The sequence below is a fragment of the Leucoraja erinacea genome, chromosome 4, assembly GCF_028641065.1.
Source record: "Leucoraja erinacea ecotype New England chromosome 4, Leri_hhj_1, whole genome shotgun sequence".
In the NCBI taxonomy this organism is placed as follows: domain Eukaryota; kingdom Metazoa; phylum Chordata; class Chondrichthyes; order Rajiformes; family Rajidae; genus Leucoraja; species Leucoraja erinaceus.
Genome location: NC_073380.1, coordinates 35850543 through 35873998, shown reverse-complemented (window position 1 = coordinate 35873998; position 23456 = coordinate 35850543). Strand labels below are relative to the sequence as shown.

Genomic DNA, 23456 nt, shown 5'->3' with positions numbered 1-23456 from the left:
TTTGGACACAATGCAGAATCCAATGCTGCTATGCAGCTGGGAAGGATCTTGGAGCAAGTTTACATTCATGCTAGCATTTTGCTATTTTCACTGATGAGTCCTCCCAGGGGGAACAGGAATTATTGTTTTATGTCCCAAGAAATGTTCAGATTGTGGGTACCCAGACAGTTCCTGCAGATACCATTTCCTCTCCTTGATCACCTTGTAAAAATATAAGAGAAGATTTGCTACCTCCCTGGAAACTGGCACCAATCATAAATTCAGCATAGTCAGATTCCACTACTTTTTAAAATAAATTATAGGAAAATACCAGAAATGTCATGGAATGCATGATCACTATTTTACATTCACGATGATGTGACAATGAGGCAAAAACACAATAATATTACTATACTTCCTAACACATAAATAACTGGAAAAAAACAAAACCCAAAATTATGATTCCAAAAGTTCAAAACATTTCTACTTCTGCTAATATACCACCTGTACACAGTAAAGGGCCTGTCCCACTTCGCGATTTTTTTAGCGACTGCGAACCTTAGTGCCTGACGCACTAAAAACCGTCAAGTTGTAACGCACTCCGCGTCACCGACATGTCAAGCACGTCACCCGCCTTCACACTACACCAAAGTACAATAATCACATTGGAAATGAACACCTGCTTCCTTGTCAATTTACCTGCTGCTCGAACAGATAGCGCTCTGGGGTTTTTTAGTATGAGTCGCTCTCTGCGATGTCACTGTTTCAACCCAGCAGTGTCCTGTTTCTATCTCGCCACCCACCGCTCCCGCTCTCCCTGCCAAGTTGGGTCTCTGCAGCAGATATCGTTCTGCTTTCAATTCCGCTGTTCGTAAATTCTGCCCCTCTCCCTCTACATTCAGTAACATTTCCCTTGGACATACCAAGGCCAATAATCTTTAAGCAATCAGCGCCCAGTCCCAGTCTCCGAGATCTCCGCTTCGAAGCATTCTCCTCTGGCTTCAATCTAAACAAGCCAACTTGTGTTCGTCCCAGTGGACTGCTCGAACCCCCCTCGCTCATTATTGGGGTCTCTTTAAATTGCGATACATAGCACGTGAGCCGATCTTTATGATTACAATAGCAATGAGTACTACCCTCGCTAGTCATTCTCACCTTGTGTCGAGTTGTGTGTGTATATCATAAGAATTAAAACAGCAAAGTTGCAGGTGTGGAGCATCACCGGCCATCACATGCAGGGCAGCGTACATCAGCGTGTGACAGGGCGCACAACATGAAAAGACCCCCAGATGTCGCCTGAAGATTTTGAACATTCCAAAATCCAGGGGCAGCAGGGAGACACCGCGCGTCACCGTGCGTCACTACATGTGTCACCCCGCGTCATGTCCCGACCACGCCGCGACAACCTCATTTCAGGCTGTCGCCGAAAATGTCGCCCAAGTGGGGCAGGCCCTTAAACTTGTCAAACCTGTCAGTGTGGAGTAAACTTTGCCACACAGCATTTTCCAGGAACCAAGCCAACCTATAACCTCCCAGAGGAACTATAATAATGCTAACAATGCAATAACATCAACCAGAAAAAGGAGATCACTGTTCATCCCCTCCAACTCGTGTGTTGTCCAAATTCAAACTAAGACAAATCCAGACAATTTCTTTGTTTCATTTGTTGTAATGCATATTTTTGTCCTTAAGTTAATAAAAAAAATTGACATGTTTTTGTATTGCACTAATTACAGCCTCAAAATACTTCAAAATGCTTCAAAACCAATGATTTGCGACATGAACATTACTACAGTGTGCACAAACATGACAACTAATGTGCACGCAGTGAAATGCAGAAAAAAGCAGAGATAAATGAGTTGTGTTGGTTGAGAAATAAATGTCTGGCTTGTGTGTGCTTTCTTGCTCCTCCTCAAATGTTGAACTGGAAATCTCATATATTTATTATATCTGGGGAGGTTAGGCCTGGGTTCAGAGATTTACCATCTTTGATGCACAGCATATCCTCTCTGCTGCACAGTGTAGGCATTTTGACCTTTGGAGGGTACATGTACACAGTCATGCTCCCTGACATTAAAGATCTGAGCTAAACTGACAACCCACTTTACGGAGTCTGAAGAAGGGTTTTGGCCCGAAACGTCGCCTATTTCCTTTGCTCCATAGATGCTGCTGCACTCGCTGAGTTTCTCCAGCATTTTTGTGAACCCACTTTACTCATTCGTGCATTTATAGTGAAGCATTCAAACAAATCCGTTGATGGGATTGGCTATTTGTGGTAGGATTCATGTTTAGACTACATAAAATTGGATGGTGGATTTCCTTCAGGAAATTCTTTCAGGACTATTATGAAAAAAGCATGGTCTTTACCGATAGCAGATTGTTAAAAATGAATTCAAAATTTGAGGTTGCCATTGCGGGATTTTGAACTAACATTCTCTGGATTTACTCAAAGTTAAAATAGTTTGATTCTATTAACAGAATTTGAACTTAAGAGTATCCTAATTTAAGTAGAGCACATTACAATTAACAATGTTCCAGGATTGTTGTTACAATAAAATAATAATAATAAATAATAATAATACTTTATTAATCCCCTTTTCAGGGGAAATTCAAATGTCCTTGCAGCACACTAATACTAATAAAAATACAACATAACATTAAGAAAGAAATTTAACATTAAAACATAAAAACATTCCCCCACAATGGTTCCCACTGTGGGGGAAAGCACAAAGTCCAGTCCCCATCCCCTTGTACACCCATAGTCGGGCCTATTGAGGGCTCCACAGTCGCCGCTATGGTGGCCCGATGTTTCAGACCCTTTCATTGGGGAACCCTCTCAGCGGCTTGGGATGCCTGGAACGGCAGCTTCCTTACCGGAGACCGTGGCTTCCAAGCTAACAGGCCGCGCTGGACGGAGCTCCACCACTGGCGATCTCGGCGAGAGATCCCAGGCTCCCGATGTTAAAGTTCAGCGCCGCTGCCCGCGGCTGGCCGCTCCACAGACCCGCAGCTCCGAGATGTTCCAATCGGCAGATCCCAGCATACCGGAGTTCCAGCACGGTGACCCAGGCAAGGCATCGCCCGCTCCGCGATAGCGCTCCAGCATTGTGCAACCGCCGAAGCCGAGGTTCTGGCCAGGTTCCCTCAGGAAACACCGCTCCAGGCCCTGCTGGTAGGCCGCGAGGACGGGTCGAAGGTGCTGTCCGGAGGAAAGCAGCCTCTCCGACCAGGTAGGGACTTGAAAAGCAGTTCCCTCCCCCACACCCCCCCCACACGTAAAAAGATTAGACCCCCAACTAACACACTTTAACGTACTAAAAATAAAAAAAGTGAAAATAAGTGAAAAAAGCTACGTGGGTAAATACAGCAGTGATTATATAATGCAACTTCCCAAAAAAATGCAAATAAACTGAATGCTCAATTAACCATATTTCAGTTGGTTGGTTAAAGTTGTAATATTTACAACTAATCTTCTTGTAATGTGTGTTTGATTTCTATCTAAGAAGTAGACGTGTAGGAAAGAACTGCAGATGCTGGTTTAAATCGAAGGTAGACACAAAATGCTGGAGAAACTCAGTGGGACAGGCAGCATCTCTGGAGAGTAGGAATGGGTGATGTTTAGAGTCGAGACCCTTCTTCAGACTGGTGCTTCAGACAGTAATAGAGGTAAAAACCTCATCTGAAGGAAAGCATCTCTGGCAATTCACAAAGAAGCACTGATTTAATTGCACTGGGTTCAAGGTATGAACCCACTGTGTTCCAACTTGAAATATGCATTGAACCAAATGATGCAAAGATCATTGATGTTATTTGGGGTGGCAATGTTATTCAGCTAGTAGAGCTAGTATCTCACAGCATCAATAACTTGGACTCAATATGAACTTATCCAGCCGTCTGTGAGGAGTTTGCACATTCCCTCGGTGACCACATGGGGTTCCTCTGGGTGCTTCATTATACTTGCATAACCCAGTAATGACGGTCAGTAGGTTAATTTGGACGTCGCACGGCATCGGGCGGTGACATCATCACACAACGGCACGCCAGGCGGCGTCAAGACGCTGCGTACGCCCGTCGAGGCGCTGCGTATGGCCTCAATGCGGCTGCGGGCCGACAGGCTGTTGTCGCGCGGGATTTTTGGACAGTGCAAGATTTTTGGAGCCCCGCACGATGTCGGGACCAGCCCCGCACAACTCCGTACGCCTCCGCCGATCGAAGTGGGACCATGTTTGGCCGCGCTAGACGCATGCTGCTGGGACAGGTCCTTTAGTATTTGGGGTGACTTGACGGAAAGGTGGGATGCATAATAATGTGATGAGTTTATCTGGTAGCTTGATGGTCAGCAAGAACATAAAGACCCAAAGGGTCTGTGCTGAATTAGAATTCATATGACACATGTGAAAAACTATCTCCTGCGCAAACATGAAGTATTCTTGAATCTTGGTTGAATCATAACTATTTTAAACGATTTTCAAAATATATTCATTGGTGCAGATTTTCCTCAATTTGTTTTACCCACATTTAGGAGAATATGAGACAGGTTGGAATATTATAACAGAAAGCCAGACCTTCATCATATTTCAGTGTTAGCAGATACAATTTAGGATGCCATTTTAGGAGTGATAGTCACCAAAAATGTTTTCCAAATATGGATGGTTTAAGGATAAGATCCAAAGCATAGGGTAGACAAGACTTCTTCTTAACACAGTTTCAACAAACATTCCATTATCCCAGGAAAATAATCTGTGATTGCCCCAATTCTCAGAAACCTCTTGAATAATGTAGGCAATAAGCATGCAAAAAAAAGTATGGACTACATACTAATCAATATGACTTAACATAGAAACATAGTCTAAGTCTGATTCTTACTTGTTTTTGTTCTTCACCTAAACCATCCCACATTGAGGCAACAATCTTTGAAACTTCACCAAAAGTGGCGTTTGGATTTTGACCTTTGATGGCTGCTTGAGTATCTCGAAAAAATAGAGCATAAGCCGACACAGGTTTTTGGGGTTCATTTGGATCCTTCTTTTTCTTCTTTTTTGGAGTTTTCGGTTTCTTTCCCATATCGACGGCTGCCCGCTTTTCACCACCATTCATCTGTTATGAAAGAATCAGAGGCTTCAATTAATCAATAAAATCATTTGCGTTTAAATAGATACAATCTTTTTTTTAAATACAGTGAGAAGTACTTCACCCATTATTGAAATACCCAGTGACTTAATGACTTTACAGTATTTCTTGGTGGTTTTACTATATATTTTCTCTTTTACTTAAAGCTGTTTATGATCTTCTGATGTCACTGTTAAATGGTGTGAATTTTAATAGATAAATCAAGTTGGAGACCGTTAATAGAAAGCATTCTAAATCTAAGACTTCAATTCAAATATTTTTAAGCTATTAATGTGTTAATCTATTAATTTTTTACATAGAGATATTGTTTTTAGATTTTTTTCAGTCATCTGCCAATCACTCAAGGAAAATGTAAAATTAAATGAAAGATAATAAAATGTCATTAATGTGGTAATTTTATCATACACTTGATAAATTTCATTCCAATGGTTGTAAACAGGTTAACATGTCCATTATAATAACAGGTAAGAAGAGGGCATAGTAAGCATTCATTGATAAGTTTGATAATTGTAGTTTCTAGATACGAGTCAGATTTGAGGTGATGTTTTTCATCTTGACTGAACACACATAAAACCAGAATAAATCTAATTTGACCTACCTAAGTGTTTTCAGTTCAAAAGACTATCACACTGGCCAATTATATTGCAATAACATTGGGTTATAATTTCCTTCATTGCAAGGTGCTAAATTTTGGTCTACAGTTGAGTTATTGTTCCTTGAGAAAACATGACGTTTAACTGTATTGTGTACAGTATTTCAATTCCCTACATAATGAAACAACTGAGTTATGATGTGAACCCCTTGCAACATCTATATTTATACAATGTAAACAATCGGATAAATTTAAAACAATTTGATACTGGCAAAACTTTAATAGTGTTTGCTGCTACAGAGGTGCTTTGCCTTTTCATACAAACTATACTGTATTCTCAAAGCAATCGGTACGATCAGTTCCAAATATTGTTATGTTATTTCAATTTGGGATCGTGCACCATAACTCAGTAAAGTTAGAATATGTGGTAACCATAGGAAACATAACCACATGTTTTTTGTTCTTTAGTCCCGATTTTCCATTATAACATTTAATTGAGTTAAAAGAGTGTGCTGTGGTCATGTAAGTATACTAATGCACATGTTGCACCTGCACAATTCTAAACACATCTTATCAGTCAAATTCTCTTTGTCCTATCCATTCCTTCCCCACCCTTTCTGTGGCTTAAAACTAACTTGATTTTCCCAGTTCTCTTTCTCAGTACTGATGATATTGGAAATGATTAAACTCACACATAGTGATTAGAATCCATAGTCTTTTATCAGCAACTCTGCAGAAGTAACACAAGGTGCTTTCTTCTCTACATGTCTGGAAGTGGCGGCGCTGCCCTGGCAGCTGCGGCTCGCCTGCAGTCCGTCTGTTTTTACTTTTTTGTGTTGTTTTTTTCGTTTTGTCTAGTTAAGTTTTTGGTTTTTAGGTTGTGTTTATGTGGGGGTGGGGGGTTGAAACGGGGCTTGCTGTCTCTCCCTTCGGGGGAATGCAACTTTTTTGTCGTATCCCCCTTCTCTGCCTCTGTCTGCGCTGAGGCCTAACGGTGGAGCTGGTGACCTCGAGACTCCGGAGGCAGAGCCAGTCAGGACTTGCCCTGGGCTCGCTCCCGTGAGGGCGGTCCGGCTCGGGGCTGGAACGGCGCTCCCGTCGGGGCAGCCCAGCTCGAGGGAGGAACGGCACTCACGTCGAAGCGGCCCAGCTCGAGGGAGGAACGGCACTCACATGCGGGCGATCTGGCTCGGGGCTGGAACGGTGCTCCGGTGGCTGGGACGGCGTTCTGGCGATGGTGACCTGAGTCCGGTGTTCAGCCGCGGGCCAGCGGCTGTGTCCGCTGGACTGGAGGGCGGCAGCTTCGACCACCCCGGGCGCGGTGTTTGAGCCGGCCCGTTTGCGGGGTTCGGTGAGCCGCGGGACTGTTTGTACCATCGCCCGGTGGGGTATCGCCTCAGCGCAGAGGGAGAAGAGGAGGGAAGAGACTGCAGCACTAAGATTTTTGCCTCCACCACAGTGAGGAGGTGCTTGGAGGACTCACTGTGGTGGATGTTAATTTGTGTTTATTGTTGTTTATTATTGTATTATTGTATGTATGACTGCAGGCACGAAATTTCGTTCAGACCGTAAGATCTGAATGACAATAAAGGAAATTCTAATTCTAATTCTTCTAATTCTAATTCTAATTTTAATTCTACATGCATACTACTAGTCTGCAAGAGAGGGAGAACTCTCTAATAAGCCTGTGGGCAGAGCCACGGTATGAGTGACACTAATCTACAGATGGTGAGTATTTGACTGAACTATCGACTGTTTTTCTTTATCCACACATACTGCCAGATCTGCTGCCTGTTGCCAGTATTTTCTGTTTAAGTGTGAAATCCACACAGTTGTATCACATAAACACAGTAGCGTTCTTCATGGACATATATCAGCTACCAAAAACAAAAATAATGTAAGGAAGTAAGATGTCTCTCCTGTTTCAGAATATTCATATCATGTGATAGGAGTAAAATTAGGCCATATGGCCCATCGTCTACTCTGCCATTCAATGATGGCTGATCTATCTCCCCCTCCTAACTCCATTCTCCTGCCTTCTCCCAATAACCTTTGGCACCTGTACTATAGAATCTACCTACCTCTGCCTTAAATATATCCACTGACGACCTCCACTGACGGCTTCCATGGCCTCCTGTGGAAAATAATTCCACGGATTCACTACCCACTGACTAAAGAACATCCTTTAATTCTGAGGCTATGACCTCTGGTCCTCGACTCTCCCACTTGTGGAAACATCCTCTCCACATCCACTCTATCCAAGCCGTACATTATTCTGTACGTTTCAATGAGGTCCGTCCTCATTCTTCTAAACTGTTGGAAAATCTGTACATAACTCTCATCTTTTCTTCTGGTTTGGCGGTCTTTCTATTTGCGCAAATATGGTCTTTCTTTTTGCGTAAAACACTACCCCTCTGGTACCCCTCCCCTCTCCCCGTGATGCTCCCTCTCCCCCATGGCTCTTCCCTCGTCTTTTTCTCGGGCACACTCCCACCTCCCCCCGCCCCCCGCCCAGCCACACATCCCCCGCCCACACAGACACACACCTCCCCAGCCCACATGCCCCCACAACTGCCCCCACCCCACAACCCCTGCTCCCCCACAACCTGCCCCCCTCCCCCACAACCCTCCCCCCACCCCCCACCCATGCAACCCCCCACAACTCCCCCCGCCTTCCAATCCCTCCCAATCCCTCCCACACACACAACCCGTCCCCCTGACCCAACAACTCCCCAGGCTCCCACAGCACCCCCCCCCCCCCCCCCCCACACACCCCCTCCCCCCCCTCCCCCCCCCCCCCCCCCCCCCCCCCCCCCCCCCCCCCCCCACACCCCCACCCCCACCCCCCCACCCACCCCCCCCCCCCCCCCCCCCCCCCACACCCCCCCCATCCTCCTTCCAACAACCCTCCTCCCCCTCGTGCCCACATACCCACCTCCCCCCACCACACACATCCCTCCCCCGACACCACCCTCCCCTCCCCCTATACCTCCCCATCCACACACACCCCTCCAACCCCACACCCCCCCCCCCCGTCACTCACCCCACTTCCCTCCCCCTCCCCCTCCTACCCTCCCACACTTGAAGAGGAGGGGGAGGGAGTGCTTGGGGATGAGGGGAAATGAGCCACACCTGCGCGATTAGGCGCTATGGGTGAGTGGTGGAATATTGCATTGGGGTAATGGGTTGCGTTGGGGAACAGGTGAGTGGTGGAATATTACGTTGTGGAATGGATTGCGTTGGGGGACCAGGCCTCCCATGTGACTGGGACCCAATGTTAACCAAACATGTATTGAAGGATTTCTTTAGATTTTGCAGGATTGTCAAAACGTTTTTGAAAAGATTTGGTAAACACATATCTCTATAATTATAAAACTCTGATCTTGGATGTGTGTGGACGTGTGTGTGTGTCTGTGTGTGTGTAAGATCACATCTACTCGAAAAAACGACGCTAACGGTAAAATGTTTACATATTCCTGTAGAGTTTTATCCCGTGGAGTCCAGCATCGTCTTAGCTGAAAAATTCATGCTTTATTTCTCGAGTTATTTATGAAAATGTTCACAAATTTGAAATAATTCTGAAAGTAAACGAGCTGATGATGTCACAATAGGTCTGCTCCGAGCGGCCTGCTGCACACTGTATTCCATGCGCTGCGAGTTACGTCAACCCACCCCACACCCCCCGATTCACAGTCCTTTGGTTGCCGCCCGCTCGCCGTGGCCCCGCCCTCTCGCAGTCGGCACCACTTGGCCAGCCGTCCGTCCGCCCGCCCGCAGCCCAGCCAGGGCCGCCCGCAGCACAGCCCCCTACCGCTCCCTCCTCCCCCCATTATTCAAAAGAGACGCACAAAGTACGAGAAAGTCGGGCTGTGGACTGAAGACCAAAGATCATAGCTGAAAACTCTCTCCCCCCGGCCTTGCTCTGGCACCTGGAGCCTGCAGCTGTAGCCCGGAGCTGGTGCTCGGAGCTGGAGACCGGAGCTGGAGACCAGAGCTGGACACCAGAGCTGGAGCTGGAGTGAGAGAATATTGTGTTCGGGAACCAGCCCTCCCCTGTGACACCGTGCCCCCCCTCCCCTCAAACTCTGCCTCAAATCCCTCTCCCCCCCTCCCTCCCGCTTGCCCCCTCCCCTCCCTCCGCTCCCTCTCTCCCCCCTCCCCCTCCCTCCCTCTGCCCTCCTGCCCCCCGCTCCCTCTCCCACTGGCCTTGCCCTCCCTCTGCCCCAACCCTCTCTCTGCCCCTGCCCTCTCACTACCCTGCCCTCTCTCTGCTCCTGCCTCTGCCCTCCCTCTTCCCCCAACCCCTTTCTCTGCCCCTGCCCCCCTCTTTGACTGCCCCTGCCCTCCCTCTGCCTCTGCCCCTGCCCCTGCCCTCTCGCTGCCCCTGCCCTCTCTCCCTCTCTAGCCACGCCTGCGAGTTGGGAGCTATGCGTGAGTGGATAGGGCGGGGATGGGGTAAAAGGAGTGAATGAATAATATTAATATAATATCAAGGGAGGTGGTTAGTGTGTGTGTGATGCCAAAGGCTCCCCCCGCAACCGCGCGTTGAGGGGATGGGACCCAACGGGTCCCCCTTGGTCTAGTTAAATATAAAATCCACCAATTTTAAGAGCCACCCCATTGTACAGACAGTAAGATTACATTTCAGTCTGGGAAACTATGCAAGGAGGTACAAAATATATTGCTTCATTGTATTGTTATACTACTCCTGTCCCTGAGTCAACACTGGGAATGAAAATCTTCACATATTTTCTGGTTCTGTTGCAATAAAATTGTGTGATGTTCTGCAGAAAACCTGTCTAAGCATGTAACAGTGAAGTTGCAGATGGAGAGAAACTATTAAAAAAAATCACTCCCTTTGAATCTGAGTTGAATATTGTATAACTTTGGTACATTGACCAGGGCCAGAACACAAGTAATGTTATTCCATGAGGAATTTCACAAATTACATAGTCTTTACCAGATGTTGACATACATGCCACTTTACTCAGTTGTTGGAATTAGAAATCTCAGCTATTTTTTGATATCTCGCCAATTTAGTAATATCTGTGTTGCACTGTAGTAATTTAGTTAATTGAGCAAATCTGCCTTCCCACAGTTGACAAAGTCAATGTATGAACATGTTATGCTAAACTTGAGTTATAAGCTGAGACTGGATAGGCCTTGATTGTATTCCCTAGAGTGAAGGAGGGCGAAGGGTATAAAATCACGAGGAGCATGGATATTTTTCCCCAGAGTAGGAGAGTCTAAAATTAGGAAGCATAGTTTTATGGTGGGAAGCGAAAGATTCAAAGGGGACCTGAGAGCACCTTTTCCACGCATGTTGGTAAGTATATGGATCGAGCTGCCAGTGCAAGTGGTAGAGATGGGTACAATTACAATGTGTAAAAGGCATTTGAACAGGTACATGTATAGGGAATGTATTTAAAGTAGCATGATGTGGAACTGGGTTGAAATACATGTAGGTTAGTTGTGGGAAACAAAAGAATGAATGGATTTCGATGTGAACATAAAACAGACATTTTTTTTATTTTCTGGGTGTTGCGTCCCAATTTTATTTCTGTCCCAATATTGGTTAATTTGATTTTGCCAATTTCACGCCCCAGTTAAAATGAAAATTTGAAATGCACGTTCAAAACGAGAAATATTCAATTTCCAAAACCAGTACCTTGACTATTGCAACTGTTAAGAGCAAGTGTTTTTCCTGACCCTGAAATTCTGGAGGGATTCTGCCAATCCTCCACGAATGTTAAAGAAGAGAACCAACAAAAGTTCAATGAAAGAATGGCACCTTTCAGCTGTTCAGATCATGTCTCTATAAATTTCTCATCAGAGTTAAAGTGGGAAACTGGAAAATAAATCCTCAACAATTCTCTTTCCATCATCAGAATGAATCACTGAGCCGTCCAAACAGTCGTCAAAAATAAATAACGTATAAGGAATGATGAACAGGCACTATATAGGATTTCTTGGTCTTTAGAGAGTTTCTGCCTGTTGTTAAGTCCATGAATGCCTTGTTTTTTCACACAGATGGAGAATTTCCTTAAATTTGAGTGGATTGGTTTGACTCGGTCATTGCTTAGCATAATTACATTGGTTTTCTCATTTGATGGCAGTAAAAATGGCCTATTTTATCTTGCATGTTAATTTTATGACTGCCAGATGGATGGTAAATCTTAAAATCAAATCCAGGATTCCCCAGACTATTTTATTAAATATAAACTTAATGTCGTCAAGGTTTATCTTTGAAATAGCTTTCAGGAAATATTTTCACTGATTATTTCATTGGACGATGGTCCATTTTTGGACATTAATGCTTTTTTCCATGTCACTCACTTCTGTGGTTTTCAATTTCCCATACGACTTTAGCGTGCAGGAAATTAAATGTGTTACATGAATCTATAAAACAATAGTTCTCTTTTTCACATTTCACTGATTTAACAAAAGGCATATTTCTTTCATGAAAGCCTACTAATGTTGAAAAAATGTAAAAAAATAATTAAAGATAATTCAACATCAGTGTTATCATTACCACAAGCATGTGATTACAAAGTATGGGAATACATTTTGTTTTATATTAGTTTTATGAACTAAAAATCACATTTTTATTTTGCATTCTGTGGTCATATGTTTTCTTAAAGGTATTTTACTTCCAGCAGTTCTTCATAATTTAATTGTTTACAAAAATATATATTAATCTGGGGAGAAGGGATTGTCCCTGTACGTTGTCTCTGTACTGTACACTGACAATGACAATAAATTGAATCATTTCATTTTCATTTTCATTGTCCATTTTTTCTGATTTTAGAGGGTTATGTCTAAACAGTGAATGGCAATGGCATAATTTAACTGGATTGGAATGAAACTTGAGAGAGCTTAATTAGGTGTAGACAAATTACGGAGGGATTTTGGGCTAATGGCAGTTCTCATCAGATGGCAGTTCAGTTTCCAAATACAGTCTAGCTCAGTAACTCCTCCAACTCAGTGTTTTGGAAGCTTTACATAACAGAGCTTTACACACCTTGGATGATTCATCGGTTTCATCTTCATGAACTGAGCTGGATGGTGATGGAGTAGCGGACTTGCTTCCTGGTGGGGATGGTGAGCTGTGTTGGATAGCATTTCCTCCCATATTAAGACCAAGTTGGGCACTGAGTTGTGACTGGTTTATAGTGGTCAGCTGACCACGATGCAATATTCCTGGGTGCCTGATGTCTGCAGATCGGATAGCAGATCTCATAATTGACATCTGTGGGTGAGCACTGTAATGAGTAGTTTCTGTGTTTCCCAGATCATGCATCTGGAAAAGAAAATGACGATGGTGGGGAAATAATAAATAAATGGCACTGAAGAAAAAACACACATTTTGAATACTGAGATGGATGGCTTTGGTTACAATTAAATCAATGTTGCATGTTTTACTGCCATGTATCCCACATATATTACTAGAACGTAGTTTATTAAAAATTAATATAAAATCATACATTGAAAATAAACCAGCACAGCAACTGTTTGCTATCAAATGAAGTATTAGTGGTTTACTTTGGGGAATTGCATTTTAATTCTAAATGATTTACAACTTTTCTGCAAATTGTACAATACTTTAAACAAAGAGCCATTTCACATACAATCTTAAAACACTACAGCTTATTGCCTGAGGTGATATTTTCCAGTACATATATTTAAAATGCCAGCGCTTGTAATAGAAAAACTGAGACTTTTTGTGTTGTCGTCTTTTGTTTGCTAGATCCAGTGAGATAACCATCGCTAATTTTGTTCATGTATTTTAAAAATGTTTTTGTGAAACACTGTTTATGTTCATTTCACACGTATAAACATTTCAGAAACCAAAGTGTCTAAGTGGGTCATATGTATGAAGTAGAATATTCTCATATTTATTGTGACAAACTTAATGTATTGTTAAAATCTAACTGCACATACTGTAGCTCTATTACAATTCCAGTCATCCAAATTGAATCAGGTAAAATAACTTAGAGGTCATATGAAAGCTATTTCAGCAATTATCTTATCATTGATACATACTAATGCTGTTGGGCTTAATAATGACTACAAGCCAACACTATGTGTGACCATGATAGTTAATCCAAATCTCTTGTGTCCTCAAGCCTAAATCTCAGTCTCATATTATAAAATGCATTGCTTTTAAAGGGGTGTTCAGTAGCTAAAATTATTTATTGCTGTGTAAAAGGGTGGTTGTCTTCAATTGGTACTGGTCCACAAACCTATTGGCTCAAATAACAAATGGATTCGATGCAGTGCTGAAGATAGACACAAAATGCTGGAGTAACTCAGTGGGACAGGCAACATCACTGGATAGAAGGAATGGGTGACATTTCGGGTCAAGACCCTTCTTTTTGAACAAGCTGCAACTGACCTTGATAAATACATTTCAGGAGGGGAGGGGGAGAGAGGTGGAGGGAGCTATCTAGTGATCATGCTGATACTTGCTAACATGTGCTAGTGAGACCATTCAATATGGATACCAAAGTACATTGCTATGGAGCAATAATGGTTAAACTTTTTTGAATGGTCAGTATTCTTCTCTTAAAATGAAAAAATATGGTCATTGATCTTGTAGATATCTGTTGCAAATCAAACTATAGATACCTTCTCCCAACGAGTGGCTAATAAATGGCACAACTATTTTACTTTTATGAGACATACCCTTAGACATACCCATAATCATGCTGTTGGGCTTTGGAACTTGAGCTGATTATCAGAGGCCTAGAAATAACCTCACAATGTATTTATATGTTATGTAAATAATGTAAAGAAAACTGAGAGAAGAATTTCTAGTTCACAACTGTAGTTCTTTAATGTCTCCACTGACAAGGTGAGGCTTGATATTATACAGTTGGACTATGACTAGGCCAATTACAATGACAAATTAAGGAACTTTTATGCAACTTCTGCCTCAAGGCAAATTTCAAATTAAGATAGGTGCTTCCAAAATGGATACCAAGATAAAAGCATTAAAACAAGTACAGATATATACTTCCATGTGAGAAGTTAATTAAGATGCTGGTATCAACCTTCTTCAATCTTCACTACATCGACAGGCATCTACTAAACAAATGTAAATCTCAAGTGTTTCACTGAGGTCCAATGTTGCCATAAAGTAGTAATTAGGAGGGATTGTTTAATTTCACTTTTTGGACCTTTTTAGGGGAGATGCAAATGTAGGATTGCTGGGCTTTAGGGTAATCCCTCTCACACATTGATATAAATTAGATCAGTAGACCCTGAGCATGAACACAAAATTCTGCACTAAGAAAAATAAATAACATTATTTTGGGAAATCACTGGTAAAATCATCAACCGAAAACAAACTTCTAAAGTCAAGCTGTTCCAGTACATCAATTCACTGACATTTACTCCAAAATGTGAAAAAAAATGCGTACATGTTGTGTACAAAACTGGCAAAAATGGATGAACAGTCTATAGGAATTGTTCATTGTCATGTATCACATTTACGGGGTTTACAAAATTGATCAAACTAAGGCTTTTTGTGGGATGGCAACTTGAACAAGGCAGCTTTGATGTATTTCTATTAAGCCACAAAGAAGTGGAGCACACCTCCTCATTCTAATAAAAATTAAAAAAAAAATCTTCAGTAGGCAATCCCTAGGTGGCTTTAAGAAGCAACGGTTAAGCAGTTGTGTACCCAACAAAGTTGAATAGAGCAGGAGTGGCTTATGTTTCATCAGCCTTAAGTTTAGTTTGGTAGTGGGGATCTGAAATAGCATTAGGATCAAGGTTAGAATGGTCAATGTGAATAATACTGGTTTCAGACTTGGAGACTTGCAAGTTACCATTAAAAAAAATCAAAAGTGATTTCATCCCCAATAAAACTCTCAGTTGTATGATTGGACTCGATAGAGCAAACTCACATACATTGTCACTTTTTATTGAACTTAAGCAGCAAAGGATGAATGATCTACAACTTATCAGTCGGGCTAGAATGAATTTGTTCTATATGCTGTAGTTGAAATAACTTGTATGCTGGCATGGGCTGGTTCATTGCCTAAGGAGTGCTGAGTGGAATAAAACAGTTTGCATTCATCATCTAACATCCTTATTTCTGACCTTATGTTGGAGGAAAGGTCAGCTGAAAAATATGGTGGGCTGAGGTCACTGCTCTGAGGAACTTCAGTAAGGTGTTCTGGGGCTGAGGCTGCTGGTCTCCAATCAGCACAATCACCTTCTTTAGTTCTGAACCAATGGCAACAGTGTCGATTTTTTCTTCTAAAACTAAGGATTTCTCGGTGTCTCATTTAATCAAACATTTGATGTCAGGGAAAGACAATGTCTAGTCACCTGTGGAACTCAGTTCCTTTATTCAAGCTTTAAACAAGACTTTAATGTGGTCTGGAGCCAGGTGTTTCTCACAAAGCACAAACTGACCAGTAATAGTATCTTCCCACTTGTTTAGTTGACAACTTAAGAGTAAGTGGTTTACTTTACTTTACTTTACTTTAGAGATAGAGCCCTTTGGCTGACCAGCGATCATAGAAACATAGAAAATAGGTGCAGGAGTAGGCCATTCGGCCTTTCGAGCCTGCACCTCATACACTAACACAATCCTACACATGAGGGACAATTTTACTATTTACCAAAGCCAATTAACCTGCAAACCTCTACGTCTTTGGAGTGTGGGAGTAAACTGGAGCACCCGGAGAAACCGTGGTCACAGGGAGAACATACAAATTCTGTACTGATAGCACCCGTAGTCAGTATCGAACCTGAGTCTCTGGCACTGTAAGACAGCAACTCTACCTCTGTGCCACTATGTCGCCCTAAATAAAAGTTAAGTTGGAGCATTGGATTGGATCTGTCCTAGTTGTTTTGGGCAGTATGTGGACATGTTGGGTAAATGGTAGTGTAACAGTGTACCAAAACAGAATAACTTCAAGCACAGTTAATTTCAGAGATCAATCCTTCAGCGCCACAGCTGGGATGCTGTTGCTGCCAAGAGTCTAAGCTGTACATGACGTTTTCAGATGATTGAGTTAATTAATGAAGACTGGCTTCCCTGATGGTACACTATAATTCATGACAAGATGAAGCTGAAGTGCAGAGCTCTGATCTAATCTATTGGTTATGGATTGTTTCACACTCTCGATGGCAGAGTGCCTTCAGTGTTTAGCAAGCACATAGTCCAGAGCTGAGCATCATAAAGTTGCCACCTCATTTTTTGCTGTTCATGGCATATCCCTTTTGAATTAAGGCAAATCATGCTTTTTGATAAACATTCTATTTTGTGGTGAAATGCATTTCTGCTGCTGCTGCTGCTGGTAGCCCCCCAGTCACTCTTGGATGTCCAGTTTTGAATTGCTTCAACTATTCTGAATGTATCCTATTTATCATGGTGGTTGGTCACATAATATGACATCTCACAACCTTGTACAAACCTGGCACATTTTCCCTGGGTAAATACCTAGAAGCATCTCTAATCCCTGTCCATAGAGTTTCTGGCTTGGTGTACTTGTATCCAAGTTTAGACAGATATGTGGCTATATTTTAATCATCACTATCTTGTAAAAGAATCCAAATTGGATTTATGTTCCAATTTATTAATTGAGTAAAAAACACCAATAAAAATACTAGTTAATGATTATCCACTGCTTATTCAAGGTCATAATAGCATGTATATCATTTAATTTTAAAAGCCTTCAAGTAGATAGTTTCAAGGTACGGTTCAACTTTTTATAAACATTGCCATTTTATTATTAACATACAAGCTTCATCTATAAAGTAGATATAAAAGATCTTGACTAAAGTTAATAATAGCCTTAAAGTTAATAACAATGCTAAAGTTGTGTTCTGTGTAAAGTGGTTTATTTATACACTTCTGCCATTTAACCTTAATGTCACCACAATAGTGGATCAGTGAAAAGTGAGACTATTCATACTTAATCATTGTTATAGAAATGGCATTCTAAACTTAAATTGTTTCAAACAGTGCTTTAAGATTTCCATTCATTTAAAACCTTATTAGATAATAACCTTTACAGAGAGATGTACAATATTGATGTTTTATGCGAAGCCACTGAATTTTAAGTATAGTTTCAAATGTGATTGCACTAGATGATAAGACCAATGTTATTCATTTACTGACCTTGACACAGACTCTACAACAAAAAGACAAAGTCTATTTCGAGGATTAATTGCATCCAGTTGTAGCTTTTTGTTTGAGGTATAGTTATAAAACAGCGAAGAGCTATATTTAAAACATCCCTTTGAGAATAAGTGTATTTGCTAGTGGATATAGCTGCCTTCAATATATCACATTATTTTTGTTTTAAAAATCTAATTTTCTTCATTCTCACTGTCCATTTTCACTGTCAGTGTTGATTGCAGGGAAAAGGAGCAGGGTGATTCACTGATATAAAATTACTACATTTAGAAGGGTACATAAACTAATTAATTCAAAAACAATTAACAGACACCCACAAAACATTTCTTAAAAGCTCAGCAGATCTTTTCAAGATACGTCAACTGTGGCATTCAAAAACATTCAACACACATTTGGATGTCACTCACTTAAATAAAATGTTAATGCATGCATTAAAAAAAATTGAAACGGCAAAGACCCTTCATGTAAATATTGACAAGTATATGTGAGGCCTGATCTAGATTTTATTAAATAGAGCCTGGTTTACCTCATAGAGTTTGAAACCTAAAACTGAAAGGAATACAGGGAGAGGAGGGGATAGGGAGAGGGGGGAGGGGGAATAGAGGGAGAAGAGTGAGGGAGGTAGGGAGTGGGTAATAGAGGGAGAAGAGGACAGTGGGGGAGGCGAGGAGGGATAATGGGGGGAATAGGGGTGAGGAGTGGGGGATAAAGGGATAGGAGGGGGGTAGGGAGGGGAGATGATTTATGGAGGGAGAGAGGTAGTGACTGAGGGTAGGAGAAAGGAGAGGGAGAGAGAGGTGAGGGAGGGATTGGGGAGGAGAGGAGGAAAGGGGAAAGAAGAGGGAGGGTGAAGTGTGGGGAGAGAGTGCTAGGGATGAGGGGAAATGAGCTGCGCCTGTGCAGTTGGGGGCTATGGGTGAGTGGTGGAATATTGCGTTGGGGCACCAAGCCTCCTGTGTGACAGGGACCCAACGGGTCCCACTTAGTCTTGTTGTCCACTATAAATTGTCTTTTGTGTGTAGGTGACTGGTATAATCTTTGAGAGTTTATAGTAGTGTTGGATGAATAATCTGGTAGCATAGGATTAACATAAATGGGTGCTTAATGATTGATGTGATTTATTTGGCTGAAGATCTGTCTCTTCGCTGTATAATCTATGACTAAGTCCAATGCTATTTCTCATGATACGATGGACATCATATACAAAGGAATACAGAGGTTGTAATCTGTTGAGCAGTTTTGCTTTTATTCTATTTCAGATTTCCACGATATGCAGTTTTGTTTGTTTCTTTCATGTGTGTGTCAAAAGTAGCTCCTCAAGGCATGCAGCATGTTGCTTGAAAGATTTTGTTCTAATAGTATTTCACTAAATTAATGCCTATATTCAAATCTTCAAATTGCTCTAATTAATACTGTTCCTATAATATTGTGCAACAGGATGATAAAGCCAATTGAGCTCTTCTAAGATTGTTTTGCAAATGTTTGTTTTAAATGCATATACAGACAGAAACAAAGTCCAAAAATTGCAAATCAATTAAAAAAAACCCCAATAATGTACTGTGTATATTGAATCAAGTTCATTTTCCAGTTAATTTGTTAATATATCAGTTTTATTTAATTTACTTTGAATTGCTGTATGATTGACAAAGATCTGGGATAGATGGCTTTCACAGCAATCACTAAAAAAAATCATGTACTATTTTAATCATCACAGCAGCTGGTGAAATTTATGTAAATTAGTCTTCCAAAGTTTGTTGGCAAAATTTTAAGTAGAGTGACATAAATTATTGTTTAATATCACATCACGCAGCTGATGTTTCACTAACTCTTCATGCCTGTGGCAACATTTTGCAAATGCCAAAACAATTTAAAGTTACAAATTTCACTTAATTGTGTGTAATTAGCGAATGCATGCTTCAAATGTTCTTGTACTGAGTCTGCAGCATTCTTTTCCAAAATATTATTTTAGAAACTAGGCTGTAATGGAAAGCATATTTAAATATGACAAAAATGGGGGTGGGGTGTGTGGGGGAGGGGGGTGTGTTATTTAAATATGACAACAATGTAATGTCTTTATAGTAGATATTGATACACTAGACCATTGTTTCCCAGTCACATGGAAGGCCTGGTCTCCTCCCCACACCATGCAACCCTTTCCCCAATGCAATATTCCACCACTCACCTGTTCCTCCAACGCAACCCATTCCCCCAAAGCAATGTTCCACCACTGTGGGGAGGGGGGTGTGTGGGGGGAGGGGGGGTGTGTGGGGGGGGGGGAAACTTTCATAATTTTTGTATTATTTCACCGATCGGAGGATTGTGAGGGAGGGGAGTGGGGTGGGGTGTTTGGGGTGGGGGTGCGTGGTGGGGGAGGGGGGAAACCTTCATAATTTTTGTACTATTTCACCGATCGGAACAAAACTTATTTGACGCAGCAGAAAATGGTAAGGTGGCGAAAAATCGTAGCGCTATGGGGGATTGATTTTGTGCACATTTAATTACAACGCAGACAGGAAGTGGTCATGATGAGCTTTTAGAGATAGATAGATAGATAGATAGATAGATAGATAGATAGATAGATAGATAGATAGATAGATAGATAGATAGATAGATTAAAATTTGAAAACATAAAACATTTGTCAGTTCTTGAGCTGTAAAGTTAGGAGCTAACCAATGATTACAGGAAATGGTGTGTTCTAACTGGCAAGATTTTGTAAAGCATTTCTTTGATCACAAATCTAATTCCTGCCAATAGCTACTTTTAATTCAAAAGGTTTCATTATTTGAAAGTCCCATTTTTATTGCTGTTATTCCAACATAATCTATATCAAAACATTTGCAAGGCGGCTTTAATTAATAACAACTATTTTTTGGTATCTGTTCTGGCCAGCTGTTCCTTACCACTGCACATTGTACGGCAGTTGGTGGATAGGGAAACCGATGTATGTGCGTAGCCCTGAGGCTCTGTTTGTTAGTGTTACTTACCAGCTGCTGCCTATGTGGGGTTAGCAAGTAGATCTGGAAAAGTGCCAGCTTTCTGCTACAGAAGTGAGGTGTCCCTGTGGCCTTCCCATTTACCCCTAGCTGTTACCATCTGACACAGCAGTGGCGAATGTAATCCCCAGAGCTGCTGACAGATAGATACTGCTGGAGTTTAATATAACTATCGACTACAGCTGTATTTACATGCTAAAAATCATGCAGTGACCAAAGCAAAAACCTGCAAATACCTTCACTGAATATGTACTGACATGTGTAATTGTCTCCAACAAACAGCAACAAATAACACTCTCATTATAACTCATTAGGGGGTTGTATAGGGAGTTTACAGGGAGATTAGTGATTACAATGTGATGTGAGGGGGAGGAGGAGGTAATGGGGCATGGGGGTGGTTGGGATTGATGATTACAGAGGGGATTGACATTTGCAGAGGGATTGTTGATTACATGGGACATTACAATGGGGGTTAATGATTTTGGGGGCTTGATGAATACACAGGGGTTGGTGATAACAAGGCTGTTGGTAATTAGATGGGTTAATGGTGAGTACTGGGAAGTTATTGATTTCAACATGGTTACTAATAGGTAGCTGGTTTCTAGATTTGCTAATCTTGTGGTTGCAGTGCCCTGGAGATTGTGGAGAGCTGGGCAGAGTACAGTGGGGCAGTGATTAACTGATGGAGGTGTGTATTCTGGGCACTTTGTGATCATAGAGTTGTAACGATCACAGAAGAGTTACTTTGTCAGGGCTTTCAATGACAGGAATGGCTCTAAGGTGGGAGGAGAAAGCAGATGCCCATGATTTCAGGTCTGAACATTTGTGAGATCAGTAATTATGTGATCATGCTTTGGTAAGCACAGGAATTAGTGCTGGTCAATGTTTTCAGGAGCTAGTATTCGGTTGTAGGGAGGCTGGTGCTCATGGAATCACTAAATGCGATGAGGGTTGGTCCTGCTAGTTGTGTGCAGTAAATATGAGTGGTAGGTCGGGAGGTTTAAAGATGGTGTCAATTAAGGAAATGGCTTCGCTTTCTTGACCTGAAGAATAACTTTGCTCATCCTCTGCTCACAAACATTTTTATAAATGCACCAATGTGATGGGCCCCAAGCCATTCAATAAGAAGTATCAGGAGTAAGAGTATAGACGTTGGGAGGCCATGATGCAATTGTATAGGACGTTTGCGAGACCGCATTTAGAGTATTGTGTTCAGTCTGGGATCCATGTTATAAGAGAGATATTGTCAAGCTTGAAAGTGTTCAGAGAAGATTTACGAGGATGTTGCCAGGGCTAAAGGGTCTGAGCTATAGGGAGAGGCTGCGTAGGCTGGGTCTCTATTCCTTGGAGGATGAGGGGTGATCTTATAGAGGTGTATAAAATAATGAGAGGCATAGATCAGGTAGATGCACAAAGAAGGGGAATCGGGGACCAGAGGACATAGGTTCAAGGTGAAGGGGAAAAGATTTAATAGGAATCTGAGGGGTAACATTTTCACACAAAGAGTGGGTGTATGGAACAAGCTGCCAGAGGACTGGGACTATCCCAACTTTTAAGAAACAGTTAGACGGGTTATGGATAGGACAGGTTTGGAGGAAAATGGACCAAATGCAGGCAGGTGAGATTAGTGTAGCTGGGACATGTTGGCCGTTGTGGGCAAGTTGGGCAGACGGGCCTGTTTCCACACTGTATCACTCTATGAGGTTGCATTGTAGGGCTCTCAGAAGTGCAGGGCAACATTGATGTCACTAATATTCTTTCAAACAAATTCCTGGGAATGTTTTTTGGAGTTGAGGTGCAGAATTGTGGGAGAAAGATTTTTTTTTTAAAACTGCATTTTTTTCAGAATCTGAAGAAGGGTTCTGACCTAAAAGGTTGCCTATCCATATTCTCCAGAGAAGGCTGTTTGGACTTAAGGTGGCCTTGACAATGCTGAAGATCCTATGCATGCCATGGCTGTCAATGAATTCATGAGAATTTTCCAACCATCATGTTTTCTGCTGAGCCTCTGCTTTCAGATTACTGCTTTAATCTAGTTTATCTTAGAGATATGGCGTGGAAACAGACCCTTCGGCCCAACAGGTTCCCGCCAACCAGCGATCCCCGCACATTAACACTATCCGACACACACTAGGGACAATTTACGGGTCTGTCCCACTTGTGGACTAGGATGTTGCGACATGGTCGCCAGGGTGTCGCCTGTATGGTCGTGAGTATTCTCCTCATAGTGTCTTTCTGGTCGCCGCTGGATTTTCTGTTGAAAATATTTTGGTGACAGTGGCGACTGTGGGTTTGACACCAATGAGCATAGCTTGACGTGGGTGCTGTCGTAGGTTGTCGCCAGGTTAACGTAGGTTGTCGCTAGGATATCGTAGGTTGTCGCCAGGATGACGTAGGTTGTCGCTGGTGCTGACCGGTGAATTCCATTGTCATATTCGCCGGAAGTCACCTAAAAAACCGCCTAAGGGGTCAGGCCCATTAGTCCAGTCGCAGGTTTTTCGGCGACCTGCTACGACTATGACAGTCGCCGGCAATCGCCATAAAAATCGCCTAAGTGGGACAGGCCCATTACATTTATACCAAGCCAATTAACCTACAAACCTG

General features: G+C 42.2%; 1 protein-coding gene across 2 annotated transcripts in view; it reads right to left on the bottom strand.

Moving 5' to 3' along the window:
* Positions 1-23456, bottom strand: part of tox (thymocyte selection-associated high mobility group box) — a 217209-nt gene that overhangs the window by 33422 nt on the left and 160331 nt on the right. For both annotated transcript variants that reach the window (XM_055634021.1, XM_055634020.1), the window contains 2 exons: positions 12723-13001; positions 4846-5076 (listed from right to left, as the gene is read on the bottom strand). In XM_055634021.1, coding sequence (XP_055489996.1) covers positions 4846-5076; positions 12723-13001 — 510 coding nt within the window. The remainder of the gene's footprint in view (positions 1-4845; positions 5077-12722; positions 13002-23456) is intronic.